The 22087-nt window shown below is 39.8% G+C and overlaps 1 protein-coding gene across 11 annotated transcripts in view; it reads left to right on the top strand.

The window, feature by feature from the left end:
* Window positions 1-22087, top strand: part of PROM1 (prominin 1) — a 62947-nt gene that overhangs the window by 3893 nt on the left and 36967 nt on the right. For all 11 annotated transcript variants that reach the window (XR_003992289.2, XR_003992288.2, XR_003992287.2 and 8 more), the window contains exons 2-3: window positions 2452-2863; window positions 20166-20224. Coding sequence is in view for 5 of the 11 variants with exons in the window: in XM_030492374.2 (XP_030348234.1) it covers window positions 2644-2863; window positions 20166-20224 (279 nt within the window). In the remaining 6 variants the exon portion in view is untranslated. The remainder of the gene's footprint in view (window positions 1-2451; window positions 2864-20165; window positions 20225-22087) is intronic.

Genomic DNA, 22087 nt, shown 5'->3' with positions numbered 1-22087 from the left:
ATTGGGAGGACGTTTTAACATTGCTTTATTTGCCTATTTGTACAATTAGATGCACTTTAAATTGTCCTTAACCTAAAATCTAACAACAACGATGGAGTTGTATGTGCTTTCTCTTCTAATACCATCTCTCTAGTATAACAGAACACACTACAGAGAACATGTCCTGTCTTCTAGCTTTGCCTTAAGACACCAGTTAGGGAGGCCACCTGATGTTTCCCTGTATTGTATGCTTTTGTTTCTACTTCCTTAACTCTTGGAATCAAGGCTCAGTCACCATGCGTGAGCTTTTTTCCCAACTCACCGGAGTGTTGCAGCTGTACTTGAGAAATCTCTAGAAAACTAAACTTTACTTAGAAAAGTCTTTAAACCTTTTTCTTTTCTTTGAGAAAGCCATGTTGAACTGTACATTATTGAACTTGCCCAGTCTTCACTGTTCTGTCATTAAGACAAAATAATTCGTTTTTTCACATAGTTCTGGTCTTGTGATATTTAGTCCCATAGAGCTTCTGTAGATTTGATAATAAACTGCAGCATAAGCAGTTTTCAGTTTCTCACCATGTCTGTGTTCAGCCTTACAGTAATAGGCGCATAAAGGAAAAATTGACTGAAAAATATCTTTTAGGCTGAAAAAATGAAAGGACGAAAAGTAATATTTTGGAACTGGACCTTCCCTCTCCCCCCTCCTCCCCTTCATTATCATTTAACAAAACATTCTTTTCCAGATAGGAAAATACTCATGGTTTGATATGTTCTAAATTCTTATGTTCCTGTGTTGAGCGTCATATTACAGGGTGGTTGCTAACATCGCCTTTTTGAGTAAGGCTTGGGTAATTCTGCTATTTGTAGCATTATTACTGTTCATTCCTGATTTTCACTATCCATGAGGGTGAAAAATAGCTTTGAGCTTTCACTCAATTGGACTTCAGGGAAACAAAACTGTCTCTAGTTCTTTGATCTAGTCTTATATTCCTCTGTTCCATATTTTCTTGAGCTTGAACTATCCTGTGAGTGCAGCACAGACTACTAAACAAGCCTGCAACATGGGTTCTTGTTGGTTTTCAGGAAGGTAGCCTGTGTTTTAACAGAGACTGTAAAGCATGGGAGAGACATCTCACCTTGTTACTGATTTTTAGGTCTTTTGTCTTCAGCATCTCTTTGACCTGGAGGCACCTTGGAAGTCAAGGTGTTGGTGTAGGACTGCGCTGACTGAGGCTGTGAGGTGTTTGTGTTATTTTGCTGTCATTCTTGTGAGTGAGTAGTCTGAACAATACGGTGGAGATTAAAACATTGCTATTGGGTAGTGCTGCTGAAAAAGGCAACAGAGGCATGACTATGCTAAGCAAAGGCAGTTTGTGCTGGGTGCTCCCCAGTTTGAAGTGGGTGGTTTGTCATGAAAAGTGCGTTCCCAGGTGTTCCCAGCAGCACTGCTCTGGTAGATCAGCAAAGACATATCAAAGATAAGCCAGTCTGATGGGTGAGAAAGTCAGTGTGGTCACTGGCATGCTCCTCAAGTATATGTGGCTTCTGAAGTCAGAAAGTGGCAGAAGTTTTCTGTTGCCTTTTATTTAATGGGGTTTTTCTTGACCTGTTTCCTTGGAGGCCACCATGGCCCATGCTGAGGTGAAGAAATCTTACCTAGCCCCAGATAGATGGAGATGTGGTCAGTTGTTTTATTGGAACCCGAGGGGGTGTGTTTGTATGTTCTGTTTACATTTCTTAGGTGGTGGTTGATTAGACTGCTGTGATTTTGTAGGTTCAGAATGTTCTAAAACGGATAAGCATCCAAACTCGCCTTAATGACACTCAGCTTTAGCAAGCTATGAATAAAAATTGTTGAGTTAACTTCTCCAGTTCCTGAGGGGAGAATTGAGGTAGCTTGAGTTAATAGAAAGTAATTATTGTCACCTGTCGGGAAGGTGAAGTTTTGTTGTTGCGGTATTAACTTTTCAGTGATAATTTCTTTCCTCAGTCTTGGAGGATGATTAAGAGTAGCTGGCATCTGGAAGGTTTTACTGAAAGGTTGAGATTAAAGAAGCGACGGGATATGACTTGTAATAATTGCCGTAAACTACGGTAACATCAGGTGGCTGATTAAATGCATTGTGTAGCTGTTGTGATATGACATCCTGTACTTAGTCGGAAGTGCAATTCAGACATGGTTCCTTTGGTTTTGTTTCCCTTGGAGCTGTCCCAATGCTCTGCTTTGTTTGTATTTGAAAACTCACTGACCTGGAACTATGCATAATTGTTTTTTCCCCCCTCTTTCAAGTACAGTGTATGTAGTAGACCATATTATTACCAAACCTTGATTTTACTTTTTTCCATTTCTATCCTATCTGGCTTGCTTTTACAACTATTGATGTGTTCAGTTTCCACAGAAGATTGCAGGTTATCTTGCACTTTCCTATTTGCTTGCACACACCTTCACGACCTCTTTCTTGTTTTTGCCAGAGATGGTGCGCTGAGTGATTTCCACAAGAGGCTTCTGTACCCCTCCAAAGCAAGAATACATTAAAGAACCTTGTGTGAGGGCACAGCAGTGTACTCCTGGCTGGAAGGCTAACACCCAAGTGAATTGTATTGAAGATTTCTAGACTTGGTGGGACAAATATCTCTACCTCCAATTTATGAATACTGCTAGCTATGGCTGTGGAACTCTGTTTGCTGCTGCTACTGTTTTGTGGAAGTACTATTTCAGACGTACAGCCTATATACAAACCGCCTCCTGGGACTTTGGATTTTGGATTTGTACCAGCCAAGACATATGATACAGGTGCATACCATGAACCTGGGCCAATAGGAATTTTGTTTAAAATAGTACATGCATATCTGTACTTAGTGCAACCAAATTCTTTTCCTCAAGGTAAGCAGATAAACTACTATTTATTATTTTTTTTAATAAATTGATGTGTTCATCGTGTTGTAGATACCAAGACCATAATCTGAAAGTATATTATATGAAGGGCTTTCTTAGTAGCACATGATATGGCCTGGAAATGTGTACAGTTCCATATAAAATAACATTTTTCTGCTAAGCATGGAGAGGGAGAGGTTGTTAATGAAATTTCATCAACATTTGATTTTCATAGACCTTTGCTTATATATCTCAAAGCTGTCACTGATGCATTTGAGGCTTTCTTTTTTCCTTTAACTGACATTTTTTCTTATGTATGCTCAGAAGCATGAGGTAGTAGTAAAGCATAAACTGCTTTGTGTTCAATATTAAATCCATAAGAGACAACTCTCAGATTTGTATATTATGATAAACAGTCAGGTGGTTATAATACGGTGCAATTGAGGTTAGGAAATGGAAACTTAGCAACTTGAAATAAATTTCATTTTTTTCCATATCTGTGCATTCACAGTCAGGTTTTATATAAGGGCAGTTCCTTTACACTGCTACACGTAACTTCTTGTTCCTTTGGTCAAGACTTGAAACTACATTTGTTTTATTGAGACTTTCTTTTTTCCACTCCTTTCCTACTAAGTTGTCCCTTCTTCTGAAGGAAAAGTTAAGATACAGAAGTGTGTGCTTACTGAGGTTGCTTTGATTATAAAGTGCTTTTGGGAACTCTCTGTGGATGTGGTAGTTGTATGAACTTAACTTTCCAACGTGCTTTTTGTTTCATTTAGCTCTTAAAAGAAAATGCTAATGTGTTTGTGTAATACCGCCATTTAAAATTATATTGAGGTGAAACTTTGATAAAATCTAAGAATGGCTTTGGTTTGTTACTGCTTCCTTTTGGTGGTTTAGCCATAACTGTACATAATAGGTGTTTATATTATTTTGTAGTGTGTCTTTCAATTTATATATTAAACCCTTGCGTAATTTAAAGTCTTAAATAAATCCTTTGGTCATGTACCTTTATGATACCTGTGAATTATTATTTGCTTGTATTTTTGACATTTCTTCAATAGCTGTAGAAGAATGAGCTCAGATGAACTTGAATGAATGAATTCTATTCAGACGAGTGCCCAGTGTTCCAGGTGTTAATGAGGAGAGCAAAATCCTGGCTGGTTCCCTGCAGGATTACACAAGGTGTAATGAGGGCAATTGCATGAAGCTGAAAGTAATGTCACCTTTCGGAGGAACTATTTCCAGATACCTCTGCTTTTGTACCTCCATTAAATATATAGATAAACATACATACATCTAGATGAACATACTACATAAATATGTAGATGAAGATTATTTCCTTCTCTGTGAGACCTGGTAGGTTAGGATTGTCATCTGCATTCAACTCTTAAGAACAGGCCTTCATTCTGCCTGAAGCCCTGCTGGAATATTTTATTTTTAGGATTGTAGAAACTTGATTTCAGTGAGGTATTTGCTGTGTCTTTATACTAACAGGAATTTGGTCTGTAACATTGTATGTCGAATTTAATATTATGTGTCGTAAGCATGTAAATAACTATTGAGTATCGAGTTTATCATCACGATTATAGTACTGTGGGACCTCCTGTAGTAAGTTCTGCATCAAGTAGGTGCTGTGAAATCCAGCCTTAAAGAGAAAAGGACACATCCAGAAGTGTTCACAGTTTGTTCATTGCTTGTTAGCATTTTGTATCTCTCCTTCCTTCCTCGCGATACTTTTTGCCAAATCAGTTGTCTTTAGAAGTTTGGCTTTCGTTATTTGCATTGGGCGAAGTCCTTTTCCCATGCCCCTGCTTTCCTCACTGCAAAATACAGATCCGAGGGATCATGTTGGTTTGAGTCATACCATTTAATTGGTTAATCCCCATAATCTCTTTTGCCATATGCTGTTCTATTTTCACATTAAGTGTATTAATGGTGTAGTTACATATTGAAAATGCCTTTTTTTTTTTTTTTTTTTTTAATACTGCCAACTTGACATAGAGTTAATTCTGCTTCAGGGATGAAAACAAATGTAATCACAAATGTGCACAGAAAGCAAACCTTTTGATGTTTCTAGCTCAAAACTTTGTCGTTATGATTGAGCTGGTGCTTCAAAAGAGTTAGCTCCAGGTTGATGCCCCAGTGTATTGCATATAACCATAACAGAGGAGAAGTGTGATTTGTGTGTAGGACTTGGCATCAGTCTCTTAGACCTCTAATCTTAGTAGTCTTATATTTTCTTTCATAATATTTGGAAGTACTGGATGTTTGGCTTTCCAATCGACTGTTAGTATTCTTAGCTGGGAAGAAAAAAGTGTCGGGGTTGTCTAACTGCACGTAGATACTCCTGCCTTTGCAAGTCATCCTTATGCTTACAGTAGCGCTCTAATGGAGCGGAATATATACAGTATAACATTCATACCCCTTCAGAAGTATGCCTTTTAGGAAGAAAGCTAGTATAAGCTTTATACTGTTATGATAAATCAGAATATGAAGTACATCAGAGTCTTTGGGAAACATTGTTCTTAAAGTATTTGCATGCTGCTAAGCCTTAATGTTTATTTAAAAGTTCTTATATGCTACTTTAAAGTTGAAAGAGACCATTTCATTTAAATTAAAAAAAATATCAAATATTTTCCGAGGCTTGTTTTGAGTTAAATATAAGTGAGTAAAAATTTTCCATGCCATCCAGTTTGTGGACATACAACTTAATCTAAGTTTAGATATATTAGGTAAGATATTAATGGGATTAAACATAGTGCACATGTAAAGCACAATAACAGAACCAGGGCAAGGAAGTTTTTTTACGTTGCTGAATCTTTAAGACCAACACTCTGCACTTTGGATATGGCAAGAAACTAGTTTAAAAAAGTTGAGCTGGGATACCTGATTACAATGCTTCAGTGAGCGTAAATAGATCCTGGTTTCAACTCCACCAGTCAAATAGATTATGTACTGGTGTAAATGGGAGTGAATTTACTCCCAAGCGTGAACTGTTATGCAGGGAAGCAGCCTCCACTTTGAGTTAATGATACACTGGAGTGGAAAAGACTGTGTTTGGTTACTGATTTGCTACCTGAGGCTCAGTAGGTCACTTTAATCTTACTGTGCCTTGGTTTCTGCATCTATAAAATGGAAATGATGGTGCTACTACTTTCTTTGAGGACTGTGTAGTATAGAGCATCATTATTCTTTCCTGTTAATAGCACCACTTGCAATAAATAGATGGTAATAAGAAAATTACCAGTTGCTGCCATCTGTCAGCTAAGAGGACATCTAGCAAAGCAAATTGTCAATTTTTCTCTTACTTAGAATGTGTCATAAACTGAAGCATTCATTTATTAATAAAGTGATGTCAGTTTGTGACTGTGACATGGTGCGTGTCACCTCTTGTGTTGGAGACCTTCAGATGTGAACTTGGTGTAGACAGGACATGGTCAGTATGATCCCCTGCCTGCTATGAATATCTTATAATGGTTTTGTCTTTGTTTCTTTGGAAACCAGTTGTTAGTTGCAGTAAGACGATGTTAATCTGAGATTCCACTTGCCAGCAGGATATGCATGACAAATCTTCAGCTTCACAGCTTGCGTCTTGTAAGAAGAATGTGAAGAGTTCACAAAACAAACAAGCTGGGAATAAAGCTCCTGCTCCTGTTTTTAGGTGAAGTAAGACAAAGGCTACAGGCCTGTTTACCTTGCACTACTGTACCTGAACATACTGCAGAACAACTGTGCCACTTATGTTGAGTTATAACTGCTTTGTTCCAGCTTCTGCTTTTTATTCTGGATAAACCTGTTTCCTCTGTAGTGGGAATAAAACTTTAACGTAAAAATCAACTGTTGAGTACAGGTACTTCCTGGGCAAAATATAATATGAAGAGATAAATGGCCTGTGGGGAACAAGAACAGGCTATTTAGACCTGGATTACACTCCTCAAGTCTTTCTGTTTGTGGAGCCCCACTTTTTGAAGAGTTTGAGCATAAGACTGAGGAGCAGAACTTGACTATTTTAATGCAAAGTCCTATCTCTGACCCTTTTGGTTGTCCTTTCTCCTCACCTGGCCAGCCTTTAAAGTAGCTGCAAATTGTGGAATTCAGCAAGTTAGTCCTGTGTTCACTATCTCTGTAATTAATACCTCAAATAAGTGTATTCAGCAATTAAAACATTTTTACAGTAAAATAAAATCGCTTCATGTGAGAATAAACTGTATCTGTAGCTGGCGTAGCTGTAATAGAAAATGCATATGTAAAGCCCTATTGAAGGTAGGTTTGATGAGCTCCTAGAGTATTGATTTTTAATATATTAGCTGTGTTGGATGTGAGGTTCTAAAGCAAGTAATCAAAATGCTTTATCACCCCCTCAGTTAAAAACTCAGATTTTTTTTAAATCTTTTTTTTTTTTTAATGTAAAACTAATTTCTTTGCCTTTTGTAACTATTTAGTTCTTGGCTGCCCGACTTCTACTTTGCTTCCTGTTAATAATAAATCTTACACAGTTCCCCTACATAAAAAAGTGCATGTGTCTGGATGTTGCAGCATTGAAGCTAAACGCAGCGATGCATAGCTGGTAATGCCCTTTTGTTTTTAAACTTGAGACTTTCCCAGGAACTTTGGGCATACCCGCACCAGCATGTGGTGAAAGGACACTGCTCTGGCTCTGACTTGAGCTCTGACTTGTGTGCAGATGCTGCAGTCCAGCCTCCAAAGCAATTACGACCTTTTGTAAAAACATAACTGGAGAAAGGACATTGTAATTTATGTGCAGTTTCGGCATGAAACAGCACTGATGTGGTAGACTACTTGTGTTTGACAGCCACCCCCTTTGCATATGCATTGGTTTTCTTAAAGCTTCCATCCTGGAGCTGGGTTGGGAGCACAGGTGCAGTAGCTGGTGCAGCAATTGAGAAGGGGAGAGGAGCAAGACCTGCCCTTCAGTAAGTTAGCAGTTAGACTGGCTAAGCTGTATTGTGAAATGACAATTTTGGTGAGCTGTAGAGTCAGTGCCTTCACCACATAGAAGTGATAGGATGGTTTGGGCTGGAAAGAACCTTAAGATCATCTAGTTCCAACCCCCTTGCCATGGTCAAGGATGCCTCACTCTAGACCATGTTGCCCAAGGCTCTGTCCAACCTGGCCTCGAACACTGCCCAGGGATGGAGCATTTAGCACTTCTTTGGGCAACCTGTTCCAGTGCCTCACCACCCTCACAGTAAAGAACTTCTTCCTTATATCTAACCTGAACTTCCCCTGTTTAAGTTTAAAACCATTACCCCTTGTCCTATTGCTAAAATCCCTGTTGAAGAGTCCCTCTGTAACCGTTTTTCCCTTTCTTTTTTTCTAGTGCTGTGGCTAGAGTTGTGACGTGAATTTACAGTAGTAGCTGAAGCGTGTACAACAAAATACAGGTTTCAGTGATGAGTTATATGTATATAGTATATAGTGGTGGTGTCATTTGGGTAGAACTGGAATAAGAAGGAGGACTTAAAGTACTCCTTTATTTGGTAATTTCTTGTCTCTAAGGTTGGAAATACTGGGGAAGATGGAGCAGCAGAAAAATACAAGATAAATTAGCCTCTTTTCTCTGCCCACTCATATACATTTAGGGAAATAGTGTTTATAAGAAATCATTGCTCATTTCATGCTGAGAAGTTAAGAGATGCTGTACTTGATGGCATACCCATGTAAACAAGGAACATGCTGAAAATGTTTCTGAAGCAGATTTAAGGTCTGCTTTTTTTATTTTCTTAGGCATCAGAAGAGTAATTCCTCTTTCCCTTATCTACTCCAAGCTGCAGACTATCTAACGGATTGTTTGTCAAAGGGATTTTTTGTGGACAGGGAGGAGACAGAGGTTTTGGGGAGTGGAGGTTTATACAGATTATCTACTGGAGACTGCTGGAAAACTACAGTTGCAGTCATTGACACTTCTTGATGTCTTCCTGTGCACTCTTTTGGATTATGTAAACGAGGAATCTCTTTTGCAGACAAGTATGATGTGGAAAATATGCAAGTAATTTTTTTATTCAGTGTAGTCTAGCTGGTCATTTGAAAGTCTTGCACTGTACACACATCTGGAATCCTTTCTCTACAGTATCCACAGTGCTTGCCCTAGTCTGGTTTCATACTGCCTGCCAGCTGTGCCTACAAGAAAAAACATGCCTTGACAGCAATTGGGAAATGACAACCCAGCTTTGCAATTTCAACACTATTAGTTGAGAAGGGAGAAACTAATGAAAATCAACCTCAAGCAGAGTTTGAGGGAGTTGGGTTACTTTCTGGGGGGAGGGTGTTCGGAAGTGGCATTACCACAGATGGTTGTGGTAATAGGCTGGAGGGCTCCTCAAGCAGTAGTGCCTTTTGGAGGCTAGCTTGTAATAGAAAAATGGGCCTACAGTTGTGTGGTATTGAGACTCAGCTCATATTTCACAAACCTAAGCTGCCTTCCGCCCCTTCCAGGCTTCTCAGCCTGTTTGGAACATATCCTGGCAAGCAGGTTGGGCATTTTCTGGGTGAGGAACTGAGCTGGCTCAGGAAACCTGCTAATAGTTACAGCATGGCAGTGCCAGGCCAGTGCTTGAAACTGTCCCGATGCTGTTCTGTTTGTCTATGGACATTACTGGGAGACACAAGGTATAACTAAAGAGCGGATCAGCAGCATTCCCTGCCTCAGTATGCAGGGAATGAGTTCTGGGCCCAGCTAAATCCAGGGGTGCTGGCTACAAAGAAGGGAAGGGAGGGAGGTACATGATGGTATTTTGGCAGAAGGTGGCCTTGTTGTTTGTTTATCGTTCTAGATAAAGAAGCTTTGTTGATAGGGTTTGTGTATTTTTAAAGAAAAAGCAAAGGCACCATGTCCTAAAAATGCATGTATCTAGATAATTGGTACTACTGTGTCATGTGTGTATTGGGGTAGGAGTGGTAATGTTGGGTATGTTGAACGTAGCGTAGTGTCTGTGTACTAGCAGTTACAGCAAAACACTAGAGTAAGTTCTGTGTGCATTCGTTTTTCTTTTCTAAAAGATTGACCATCCCATTTAGTATCTCGAAGCAAAGAGATAAGCACCTTGGGCATCAACCCTTGGTCAAAGCCTAAGTTTTGTCTTTCAGATGCCAGTCAGTCAGATTATAACCACGTGAAGAAGGCAGTTCTGTGTCCCTCCCTCTGTTAGCAGGAAATCTAAACTACTGAAAGCACGAAAGCTTATTCAAGACTTCAGAACATACCTGCAGCATCTTATATGGTGAGAAGTGGTAGGACAAGGGGTAATGGGTTCAAACTTCAACAGGGGAAGTTTAGATTAGATATAAGGAAGAAGTTCTTTGCAGTGAGGGTGGTGAAGCACTGGAATGGGTTGCCCAGGGAGGTTGTGGATGCTCCATCCCTGGCGGTGTTCAAGGCCAGGTTGGACAGAGCCTTGGGCCACATGGTTTAGGGCAAGGTGTCCCTGCCCATGGCAGGGGGGTTGGAACTAGATGATCTTAAGGTCCTTTCCAACCCTTACTATTCTGTGATTCTATGATTTAAATAGGTTTTGGGTCAGCCACATTCTCTGGTAACTTGCATTGTGTGTGAACCTCTTTGAAAATTATCTGTGATTACAGACATCTTAATGGGTTTTCAGGCCACTCTGCTGAGGCTCCATGATTTTCCTAGCTTAAGAATGGCAGCTGCTCTCCTATCCATCCTCCACCTCAGTTTAATTTTTACACCCTTATCTGTCTGGGTGGTGTTGAACCTCATTCTCTTTTGTAACTTGTGTAGTTCATGGAACTGACGGGGATGTCTCTGAACTTACTGGAATAATGTTTTCACAGGCCTCCAAGGGTCCTCTCGGTTACTGCATTGTCTTGGCTGTTATGAAACATTTGGAGTATTTTGTAAGATACTGTACAGGTACTGCCTGTTATTGGAAAAGCAGTCATTTGACTTTTCTTTATTATAAACTACCATAATTAGATAACATTAGCCTTGCCAGCTTGTTTTTTGTCTGACAGTTTGCTTTATTGTCATTTACAGAGCAACAAATTCCTGTGTCTAGTACAATGATCACTTTTTCTTGAATATCAGCCGAAGTAATAAGAATTTGATAGATCTTTGCAAGAAATCGTCTTTCCACAGTCCTTATATTCAGTGTTTAATTATAGTGAAGACTGAGAATTAGAATTTCTCCTCTCCCTTTTTCTCACTGTTTTATTTTGCTTCTCAAGAGCTTTGCATAAGTTTTAGATCTTAACAAAAGTGATGCTTTTTTTTCCTAAGTGAATATGCACTAGTCAAAAGTTCCTGGAGAAAAATAAATATCTAAGTATTAATTTTAGTGGGTTTTGTCATCCTTTTAACAGTATTAAATCTTTCTATGTTGGTATTAAAGCTTTTGAGTATACTTCTTCCTTTTCCACAAGCAAGTTATCTTGTTAGAAGGGAAACCAGCTGCCACAAGCGTCAGCTATTGTAGTTTAACATGACTCATCTATCAGTATATAATCTTAGTGTAAGCCTACCAGTTACAAAAAAACCCTAACCGGCTTTAACACTCTTTTTTGCAATATGCAGGTATATTTCTTCTCATCTAAGAATAGTTCTGTGATTAAACTATGGTCCTGTGTCATAACACAGTCAGGATCTTTCTTTTCTCTGAAAATATACCAATTTAGTTTATTTTCATGAACTTTTAACAGTGATTACAGTTGTGAATGTGAATATCTTACTAAGTATTGCATTGGCTGTTTAACTGAGCTGAAAGATGCCTGGTTGTACCTATATAGAACAAACACAAACTTGATGCCTAATTAACTTTCTTCAGAGTAGCGACCTTTACTTCTGCTTTGATTTTTGAGTGAAGTAGTTACCTCCGTAATACTGTAATACCTGTATGTATGCCACAGATACTGAACATATGTGGAAAATTGTGGCTTTTGCAGAAATGGGAAAACAGAGAGAAGGAATTCTGAGGAATCTCAGTGAAGCTGCCAGGATGCCAGTCACTGAGGTAATTAAAAGCTGGTACCAGCAGGGCTCCAGCATGTCATTCCCAATTATCTCTCTTTGTATTTCAAATAACTCAAGTTAGGCAATATAAGAGAGGATTTTCTGTGCTTTACTCAGTTTACAGTGACTTCTGAGGAGAGAAAGGAGTAGGAAAAATGTTGTTCGTACAGTCTAAATATTTACTACTTTGAACAAAGTTGGAAGTCCAATATGTCTACACAATCCACGTTATCAAGAAGTTGCTCAGTCTCTGCAGTGCGCTAAAACAGATAAGCATATACAATGCACCAAGTTAAATCTTTTCCTGTAATCTGCTGTAAATCCTTACCAGATGGTGGCCTAGGGAGAACTTCAGGTAGCTACTGCAGAGATGGTAAGTGGCAAAAAATAGCTGCCATGGCACAATGTGCTACAGAGGTTTTGTTGCCATCACAAAATGAGAGAATGCAGTTTCTGTGTGGGATGCTTCTTCAAAGCCTTCTACTTGACTTTGCGTTTGTGTGATACATGCAAATTTATTACAGCTTCCTAAGCAAAGATTTTTTCTAAAGGCTTCTCTCGTTTTGTTCTTTTCCCAAAACTTCAGCAAGAACAGAACTTTCTTTGTAGCAAAGAAGAGCTAGAAAGCCCCTGCAGAGGTTATTTTCAAAGGAGAAATCTTTCATTCTAGGTGTCTTATAACAATCAGTATTGTGGCTCTTTCTTTTTTTCTCCAAACCTTTTCCTGACCAGGCTCTTTAATGTTGTCTGTGCATGTTGATGGAAAGCAGAATGTGCCTAAACAGAAAATGTGACTGCACTAAAGGAAGAACCTCACATTTGGGGCAGCTGTACGGTGTGAGGATTTTCTGTGGAAAACTTAAATTACCTGTTTGATCTTTCTGACTAATAACAACCTAGGAAAGCTAAACTTGGAAAACTTCCATTGTCTTATCCATATTTTTTGGAAATTGGGGAACTTTTTGCATGCATGAATGAAGTTCATGGACTGTTACTATTATCTGACCCACTGCTATTTAGTTTCTTCAGTGGATCAATATTTTCTGTCAGGAGGCGTAAAAGGAGTCTCCTTAATTTCATGTCCTGGCTCCTTCAGCAGCTGTTGCTGCCCTGTGGTTCCTTGTCCTCAGCAGTTACAACATGCTTAGTTCTACCTGTGCTATGGTTAAAGCTCACCCTGTTTAGACCGCTCCTACAGTTTAAATCCTGCTCATAGCCGCTCATCAATTCATTACCTACTTGGTGTTGCAGCTCTACCCCCTCTGATGTTGCCCCTCGCTGCATCCAGTATACACTAAGATTTATTTCTAGGTGTTCTAGTAGCTTGTCCATTCGACTATGAATAAAGCAGTATGTGCTCTACAAGTCTGCTGAGACCTTAAAACTGCATTTACTATGTTTTTGCTTGTGTTGTATTGTATGTTGCTGGATTTTGAGATTGAGCCTGAGTATTACAGGATAAGTGCTTTCGATTGGAGTGTAATTAAAGAACACAGAGTCAGTGAATGGGAATGGATGATGATTGTGTTGGTGAGAGGAAACAGCATACCCAAGGCAGAAGAGGGTGAAGAAAAGACAGATTGCAATAGAGATGAGTTAAAATACTTAAGCAATTTAGTATGTATTTGTTGTTTTTTACCCCCATTCAAACAAGTTCTTCCAGCCATCGTAGCCTAACAGATTCCAGGCCTTCATTTTGCATGTCAGTGGTGAGGGAAAGCAGAAGGGATCCTTTTTTACTTGCCTTTTTTTCTTGTCCAAAGGCATGGCTGATGGTTCAAGGTTCTAGTTTTTGCACATTATTTCTTTAATGCAGGTGAATAAACAGAGAATTTCCTTTCAGCATCTCTGCAGTGTAAGTAGGTGTTCTTGTGTGTAGGCTTCAGAAGCGAGGGAAGGTAGGTCACTCAGGAGTTACGCTCAAAGAGAAGAGGGCCAGAATGGCCTTTGCAAGGAGCAGGAGGGTGGAAGCCGAACCAATGTGATGTTCGCAGTTACTCAAGGAAGAAAGATGACAATTGTGTAGAGAGATAGCTTGCCTAAAATGTGTGGGGCAATTTATCTAAGACTGGGGTTTTTTCTTAGTTTGGGGACAAAGGTTATGGCCCAAGTCTGAGAGAGACATGAAGAGGAGAGTTAACCTTTTGGCTCTGGTGTTGGAAAGGAACCGTCTAGACTATATGAGTGAACACATGGATTAGACTCTTCATCTGTGGACTTACTATGTGGGAAGCAGGAGGATCTTGTCTGTGAGGTTTTGTGTGAGCCTACAGAGTGAGTTTTCTTCTTGCTCTGCAGAAAGAGGACAGACTGCACAGGGTGAGCAATGTGGCAGGACCCTCTCTGCAGTCTCTGCACCAACGAGCATGGTGGATGCTGTGGTCATCAACATCACTGAATTCTTGCCTCGCTCTGCAGTGGAACCAGAGCCAAGCGATCTCTGTGGGATTAGGGACACTAAGAGTGAGCAGAGCCATTAGGTAGGTGGTGGCAGTGAAGGGGACCAAAGGTAACCTTGGGATACCTGCTGAAGGAGACCTTGTCAATAGCAGTGAATCTGGCCATAGTAAAGGCTAATGGCTAGAGGCTGTCTAGCTTTGGGGAAGTAACCAAATCCCCACTCAAGGCAAAGCAAATATTATGAAATGACAATAAACTGAACTTGCAGTAAAACTTACCTGAAAGGTTTTTATCTCTGGTAAGTCTCAAAGGCTAATATAGATTTCCTGGTTTTCTTGGACTTGCGAGAGTTATTTGTTAGTCTGAGTCATAATTAGAGAGGAAAAAACCAAGCTTGAAGTCATTTTAATTCATAAATTTCAGTCTAATTATCGCTACTTATTTATGACACTAAATGTGGTCAAACTGACCCATATTCAGAGAGATGCTGAACTCTTCTGTGTGTGTGTAGTCCATTGAGTCTATTTATTATAGATGAAAGGGAATGGGATGAAATACTGTTTTATGCATTAGAATGAGATATCATTAAAGCAGTTATTAATTTATCATGTGTATTATCTATGTAATTCTCCCTTGTTGCTCTGAGAAATCTCCATTCAGTGTGACAGGAATGCTTCAGCCATGGTTCTTACTGGTTTGTTTGAAGTCCTTGTCAGAATAGAAGCTTAATATGTTATATTATGCATAAAAAGATAAATTAATTTCTGGTATAATTTGATTAATGCTGGAGTTGCACTATAACTGAACCGGCTCAATGGAATTGTTTGAGTGAAGAGGAAGCATAACATTCCCGAAGGTTTTACTCCAACTGTTTTCCTGTCACCTAGATTTGAACTGCTTTCTTGGCAGAAGAATTTGTAACTAATTTATGTTGGTACTTAATAGCCAGACAGCATATTTTTAAATCTCTTATTATTTTTGCGATGCCTTTCTGTAGAGCAGTTCTGAGAGGCAAGCCTAGTGATAACCTCATTTTCTTGCCTGGGTAATGAGATATTGAATGTATGTACACAATACTCATGCAATGCAGTAGCTGGCGATTATGTTTTCTTAACTGGGATTCCTCAGAGGTGCTTAATATTTCATCGCAAATTGCACTGGTAAATTAACAGTTCATCTGGCTAGTTAGATTTACTAGGGCAGATGGCATTTTGCATGTGTGATGAGAGCAGGAAGGAGACAGAGAAAACAGTAATGTAATTAGCCGTGTAAATGAGCCTCACAAAGTAAATCTCTTTAACCCCGGTAATAAAGTGTGTTCTGTGCTAAAGCCTTGGATTACTGGTCCTGTGAAACAATGTGTGCAGTTGGTCAAGCTGAGATTTCAGAAGTAATCCTGTTAATTTGAAAATAGAGGACACTGTTTTTTATCACACCTTCCTAGCACTTTTATATTTGAAACAGAAATCAGCCTCAAGCTGGTACTCTACCACTGATGCAGAAGAGTTGTGTGGAGTCACCTTAGTCTGATTTTAGATAAAAACTTGTTTGAATACTAGAGACAAGTTCTAGCTAGGGAAGAAAGATGCTTTGTAAAAACAAACATAAATCACAGGCTGGATTAAATGTGAGCTGAGCTGTCTCTTCACTATGCTACAGTGAGCAGTGTAGCCATACCTGAAAACATGATGCTTATGCTTACAGAGTACCTGGCACAGGACATTCCCCAGCTTAACCCTTAGGTACCTCAGTAGTAACTGTGATTATTACCAATGTGCATAAAACCCCATAGAATAGTTTGGGTTGGAAGGGACCTTTAAAGATCATCTAGTCCAGTGCCCCCTGCAATGAGCAGGTTGATTCTTGACGCTGCAAAACCACTAAGGCATGTTTGTGCTTACAGATGTGTGGGTGAGTAACTGCAGGTAATCTCACATTCTAGGCTGAGAAAGTTGGGGCTGTTCAGCCTGGAGAAGAGAAGCTGCATGGAGACCTCGCAGCAGCCTTCCAGTATCTGAAGGAGGCCTACAAGGATGCCGGAGACGGACTCTTCATCAGGGACTGTAGTGATAAGACAAGGGGAAATGGGTGTAAACTTAAACAGGGGAAGTTCAGGTTAAATGTAAGGAAGAAGTTCTTTACTGTGAGGGTGGTGAGGCACTGGAACAGGTTGCCCAAAGAAGTGCTCCATCCCTCGCAGTGTTCAAGGCCAGGTTGGACAGACCCTTGGGCGACATGGTCTAGGTTGAGGCATCCCTGCCTATGGCAGGGGGGTTGGAACTAGATGATCTTAAGGTCCTTTCCAACCCAAACCATTCTATGATTCAGGTATAGCCCATATTTTTTATGAGAAATATGAGTCGCACATTTCATTTGAAATTAATTAAGTTGGAATATGTCTAATCCAGTTGATACTGAAGGCTATTGAAATAGTAAATTTATGGCAATGACTGGTCAATCACTGTGTGCTGCCTGGTGAGAAAAACACCCTGAAGCATCACATTACTTCTGAAAAATCATTGCAGAGTAATATAAGTAGTAAATCTTTATTCAGCAGGGAAATCTCACATTCTGGGAAATTAAGGGAAAAAATGGGCTGTGTAATAGTGGCCATTCTGCTATGTATGAAACCTCTATTGTTCTCACTATTTGACTTATTCAATCCATGTGGGAACTTTATGCACCTATTTTCAGGCTTTCTTATTTATAATAAACCTAAAAGTTATTAGGTTTTGATGAACAGGATTTAGAGCCTCTAAATTTCAAAAACACACTGAAAAATGCTGTTTTCTCCATCAGTTTGTCATAGTGTATTCAGGTTGATTTCTGTCTCTTTTTGACTGGCAGGCTATAAATTATCAAAACAATATAAATAAACAACTTTGAATCAGGAACATTCTGAGCAATTTAAACATCTCACAAGTAATCACAGCAGTTTTGGTTGGTGTTTTTGTTTGTTTTTAAAGTACTGTGTGTTCTCCTTGGAGATACTCAAAACCTGACTGGACGTGGTCGTTGGTAACCTGCAGTGGGTGAGTGTGCACTGAGCTGGCAGGTTAGGCTGGATGATCTTAGGAGGGTTCCTTCCAGCCTCGACCATCCTTTGTTTCTCTTGAGTAGTTGTACATATCCATACAGATGTCCTTAAATATATATGTGTGTATAGATGTATGTAAAGCTTTACCTAAAGTGTTTGTTGGGGTTTTTTTATTTTAATTTATGAGTGGGACAGACACTCAGATACAAAAGTGGTTAAAAACTTTCAACTTCTATTTAATAGGAAAGGCTAATGCTTTTGAAATTTTATCTTGTACCAATTCCCAATGGTTGGAAATATATCAAAGGAAGTCTTTGTCAATAATGAAATTTAGCTTTCTAACATGCTTCCTGGCAGTGCTTTCACTCCTCCATTAAATAGTTTATAATAAAAAGTCATGATGATTGTAGGATAACTTTGGGGTAATTCAGATCAGATGGAACCTCCAAAGGTCATCAGGTCCAACGTTTTTCCAGAGCAAGAGGAACCTCCAAGTTAGGAGCAGCCTGGAAGTGAGGTTGCTAGGGGGTCTCCTGGTTGGCTTCATACTAGCAGCAAGGAGGGTGATGCCACAGTATCCTGGGCAGTCACATCCCGTGTTTGACCACCTGCACACCCATGGTCTGTGCTGCCTCATGTCACTGAGGATCACAGAGGCTATTACTTTTTCTTCCTTCCCATCGCACTCTCATTTAGGCTGGTAGAAGTTTCTCTTTAATGGCTGTCTTTCCGTGTGTTGTCAAACAATGCAAAATGGTTGAATAAATACATAAACAAGAGGGCTGGTTTAGCCCTTTTCTTTTCCTGCTTGCTAACAGGCATATTGCTGTAGAGAAAATTCATTGTGTTTGTATTTTGTGCACCAATATTTCTTAAATTTGTTTACATGGTAGGTATATAAGCAAGAAGAATGAAATGTCACTTCTGCTGAAGAAGAAAATAATTGTCTAACAACAGTGTGAATTACATCTTTGGGGGTTGTGCAGTTCTGCCTCAGTTGGCTGTAAATCTTCTTGCTGCTGAAATTCCCAAAGAAACACAAATGCTGCCTGGAATGATCTCAATACAGGAAAACCTCTGTTGGTCACAGTGTGCAAGATGTATCAAGAGCTGCAGCGGTGGATCAGTTGCGTGTTGCCCATGCTGTGGCATATGCCCTTCAGTGGTCTCCTGACTCTCAAGATGCAGAGCTTGAAAGGATTTGCAGGGATCCTAACTCTCTTGTTCTTCCTGGGTTGTTCTTCTACATGTTTTGGGTTTACTTCTGTTAGTGTGGGATTCAACTTTTATCTTCTACATTTTGTATGGTCTTTCCAAAATGAGGTTGTCTCACCATGGGGAGTCCTTGGTCATCTACTGCTAGCACTCTTTCTGTGTTACAGAATATGCTTCCCATGTGTGGATGACTTGTGGCTTGGCACTCCTGTGATCCATTAACAGATTTTTATTTTCCAATTGGCAGTCCTGCTGGCTGCAGCTTCCTGACTGGGAGTATCTTCCTTAAAACAGCAGTTGTGGCTTCGCCGTTGTCTGTTTTCTTTCCTTGGACACAGTTTTCTGTGAGGAACTTTTCAGGATCTTTGCAACTTGCAGATCAGTCGAGTCCATATTCCTTCTGCAGGGTGTTGGGGAGGGAGGGCTGTGGGTGCTGTTGTTTAGGGGGTTGCTTTCCTGAGCCATGCGCAGGATTAGAGAGGAGTGAGATCGCAGCCCCTGTGAACTCACTGAATATACATTGCTACAATAAATTCTGAGAGGGCTTGGATTTTTGGGAGGTCAACAGTCCGTTTTGAACCTTCAGGTCCTTTATTGATCCCCAGGATAGGTAACTTACTGGAAGGGTTTATCAAGTATATTCATTTCTGTATTCGGAGACTAATGACAGAGCAGTAGTAGTACCATGAAATCCAGCTCTGTATGAACATGGGGGGCAGAGTGCTCTTCCTTGAGGTGTAGTGTACTCCGTCCTGATGTGCTTCCTCTTCATTAGAGGAGACCAGAAGGTCAGTCAGTCATTTCTCCCAAACATCCAAACACTGCTTCTTTTGCACAGCCAGAGGGTCTGCAGAAGTGGTGGTGCCCCTCTTCAAGCGTAGGGTATATTGCAAGAAACTGCTGTGGTGGAATGATATTTACAATGTGAAGTGGTGCTATTTGTGTTATATTCCTACTTTCTGATTTTGGTTGGGGTTTTGGTTTTTTTTTTTTTTGTGGTTGCTGTATTTTGTCCATATTGTGAGTAAGTTAGAAACAAGTGTGTTAGATGGAGCTGCACGCACAGTAAGTTGGCATCTCTTAGGCTTTCTGATTTGTTGGTGGTGTTGCATACTCTCATGCAAAGTCTCTTGGTCCAGAGACCAAAAGAAAAGGGGGGTATGAAGGGGCAAAGACCCAATGATTGAGATAATGCTGGCAAGATAAGGATCTTCTTCCTTGTACCATTCAGTCAAGAAGTCATTGTTTACATGCTTGTTTTACACATTATGTATCTAATACTCTATGTATATCTATAATGTATTTGTGTATGTACTTGGCATAAACATGAAGCAGAGCTGAACATTGTCCAAATAATTGATAAGTGTGGGATTAACTTTTAATGACTTTATGATACAGAGGATGACCTCAGAAAAGCCTTCACTGTATTTCAGTGGGAATTGATTCATTGACAGATCACCTGGTTATCTTCCTGTACACTCAGAGTTAATTAAAAATGTTGTTAGTAGACAACTTTATGAAAACACTTATGTGCTTGCCTATCCTGTTGATGTCTGTTCTTAGTTTTGTCTTGCCTATCTTAACAACAGAATTCATACCATCCTCTCTTCCCCCATTTTTATAATTTATGTTGTTTAAAACTCTGGAATATTCTTGCTTATTTTCAGATCTCGTCAGAAAACTAGCACAGCAGAAGTTTGGAAATGCACAGGGCGATTATCAAAAGGTAAATTGTTTATGTATCTCTGCATAAAACAATGAAAACAGTGACTTTGAAATTCAGTTCTGTTTCTAAAGCAGGGAATAGCATTTTAAAGCTTTAACAACAGGATGCAAGAATCAAATTTGCGAATAACAAGTCTGATGGTTTCATAGAAAATGTGGGACCAAAACCTTTTAAAAAATATTACAAAGAAAATTTCATAAGCTACTACAAAGAAGCTATGCATAGTTAAGGCTTACTTATCAATTCCAGCTGTAATGTGATTGTGGTGTCTGTTGCACAAAGATTGAAGGCTCTTTGTACTGAAAAATACTACTTTTATTTAAAAACACTTAGAACCATTACTGCTCAGCTCTCATGTTAGCCTCAGCTGTTGTCCTTAAAAAGCTGAATTTATATGCTCTTTCTGGTGCCTTTGTAAATTGGAAGTTTCCATATAAGTTTCCTACTTATAAAGTATATTTTAGTTTATGTAGCATGCTAATCACATCAAGGATATTTTCCATTTTCTCTTTTGGTTTGTGATTGTCCTGTAACAGTTGAAATTCTTAGGGTAGCAAGAGAAGATAGAATGTAACATGCATCTGATTCAGGCTGTTCTCAAGGATAGTTGCCCATTTTTGAAGCAGTATCACTGGTTGAGTTCCTGCAGTAGGAACCTTCACCACAACCATGCAACGGGCAAGTTACTTTGTATGAGTTAACTTGCTTGTAGTCCCTACAGTGTAGTGTACCTGTCAGGAAGATGAGCATGGCACTTGGCATGCAGGCACTCAGCTGTAAATCAGGATGACCTGAATGATTCTGGGATTTGAAGGGGAATAGTCTTGTGCTTCCATGTCTTCCTGACAATGAGCCTATTGCTGTAGTAACAACCTCTGCATGACATTGAAGTGTGTGAGTATTGTGCTGCATGAAGTAACTCTTGCCAATCCCATGTGCTTGTTTGATGGGGCTCTGTGAGAGTGCTGCATCACAGACAGTGCCTGCACACCCACAGAGGAATGTAGGGTGGACTTGGTTGGCAGTCTGTGGACAAAACCATTAGACCATAGGTGGTATACATAAGCACAAGTATAGTGTTTAATGACTAGCACCTAAGTCATGAGAAACTTAAGACGAATGACAGCTGTAATCTTGTGTAGTGGAGGCACTTGTTAAAATACTCTGTGATTATAGGGTGGCAAATATAATATTAGGTGTGCTTAAGAAGCAAAATAGATATAGGTCCTAACTGTGACCTACAGTGCAAAACTTGAAAACAAATTTGGAAAAGGAGAATATATCAGGGCAAGTAGAGGGTCCCTCAGAAACATCAGTGAGAAATAGCTGTGCAGAGGCCAGTGTGGCTGTAGAATGTGCCCTAGAGGAATTTCCAGTGGGAATAGGGAATTGTGAATGTCACTGAAGGGTGCAGGTAAGTAGTTAGAAACGACTGTGGTTTTGATCACTCAAATTCAGAGAGAATGAACTCGGACCAGGATAAGTTCAGAAAGTGTCTAGTAGGGTGATCTGGGAAACATGCAGGTCTTCAGAGGAGACTGGAAGAGTTTACTTTGCTTAGGAAAAGAATTGATAAGGGGAGTGGTTAGCCTTTGAAAATATATTTAAACACCAGGAAGAAAACACTCTTATTTGGGTGAAGGATGGTACTATCACAGAAGCAAAGGGCCAGAAATGGGCCGTGTGTAGATCCATGTGAGAAGACTCATTCACCAAGCATTAGGAACAGCCCTTCAGGAGCAAGAACAGGAGATCTGCCTTTGCTGTCATTCCTTCCTATCTTGTTTTTTCGCTTGTTTTTAACCTATATGTAGAATGTGTCAGTGGCCCAGGAGGCTCTTCCCACTTCTGTGCTGTGTCCCC

The sequence above is a fragment of the Strigops habroptila genome, chromosome 7, assembly GCF_004027225.2.
Source record: "Strigops habroptila isolate Jane chromosome 7, bStrHab1.2.pri, whole genome shotgun sequence".
NCBI classification, from domain to species: Eukaryota; Metazoa; Chordata; class Aves; order Psittaciformes; family Psittacidae; genus Strigops; species Strigops habroptila.
The sequence above is the reverse complement of the archived record's forward strand: the minus strand, read 5'-3'. Positions and strand labels throughout refer to the sequence as shown.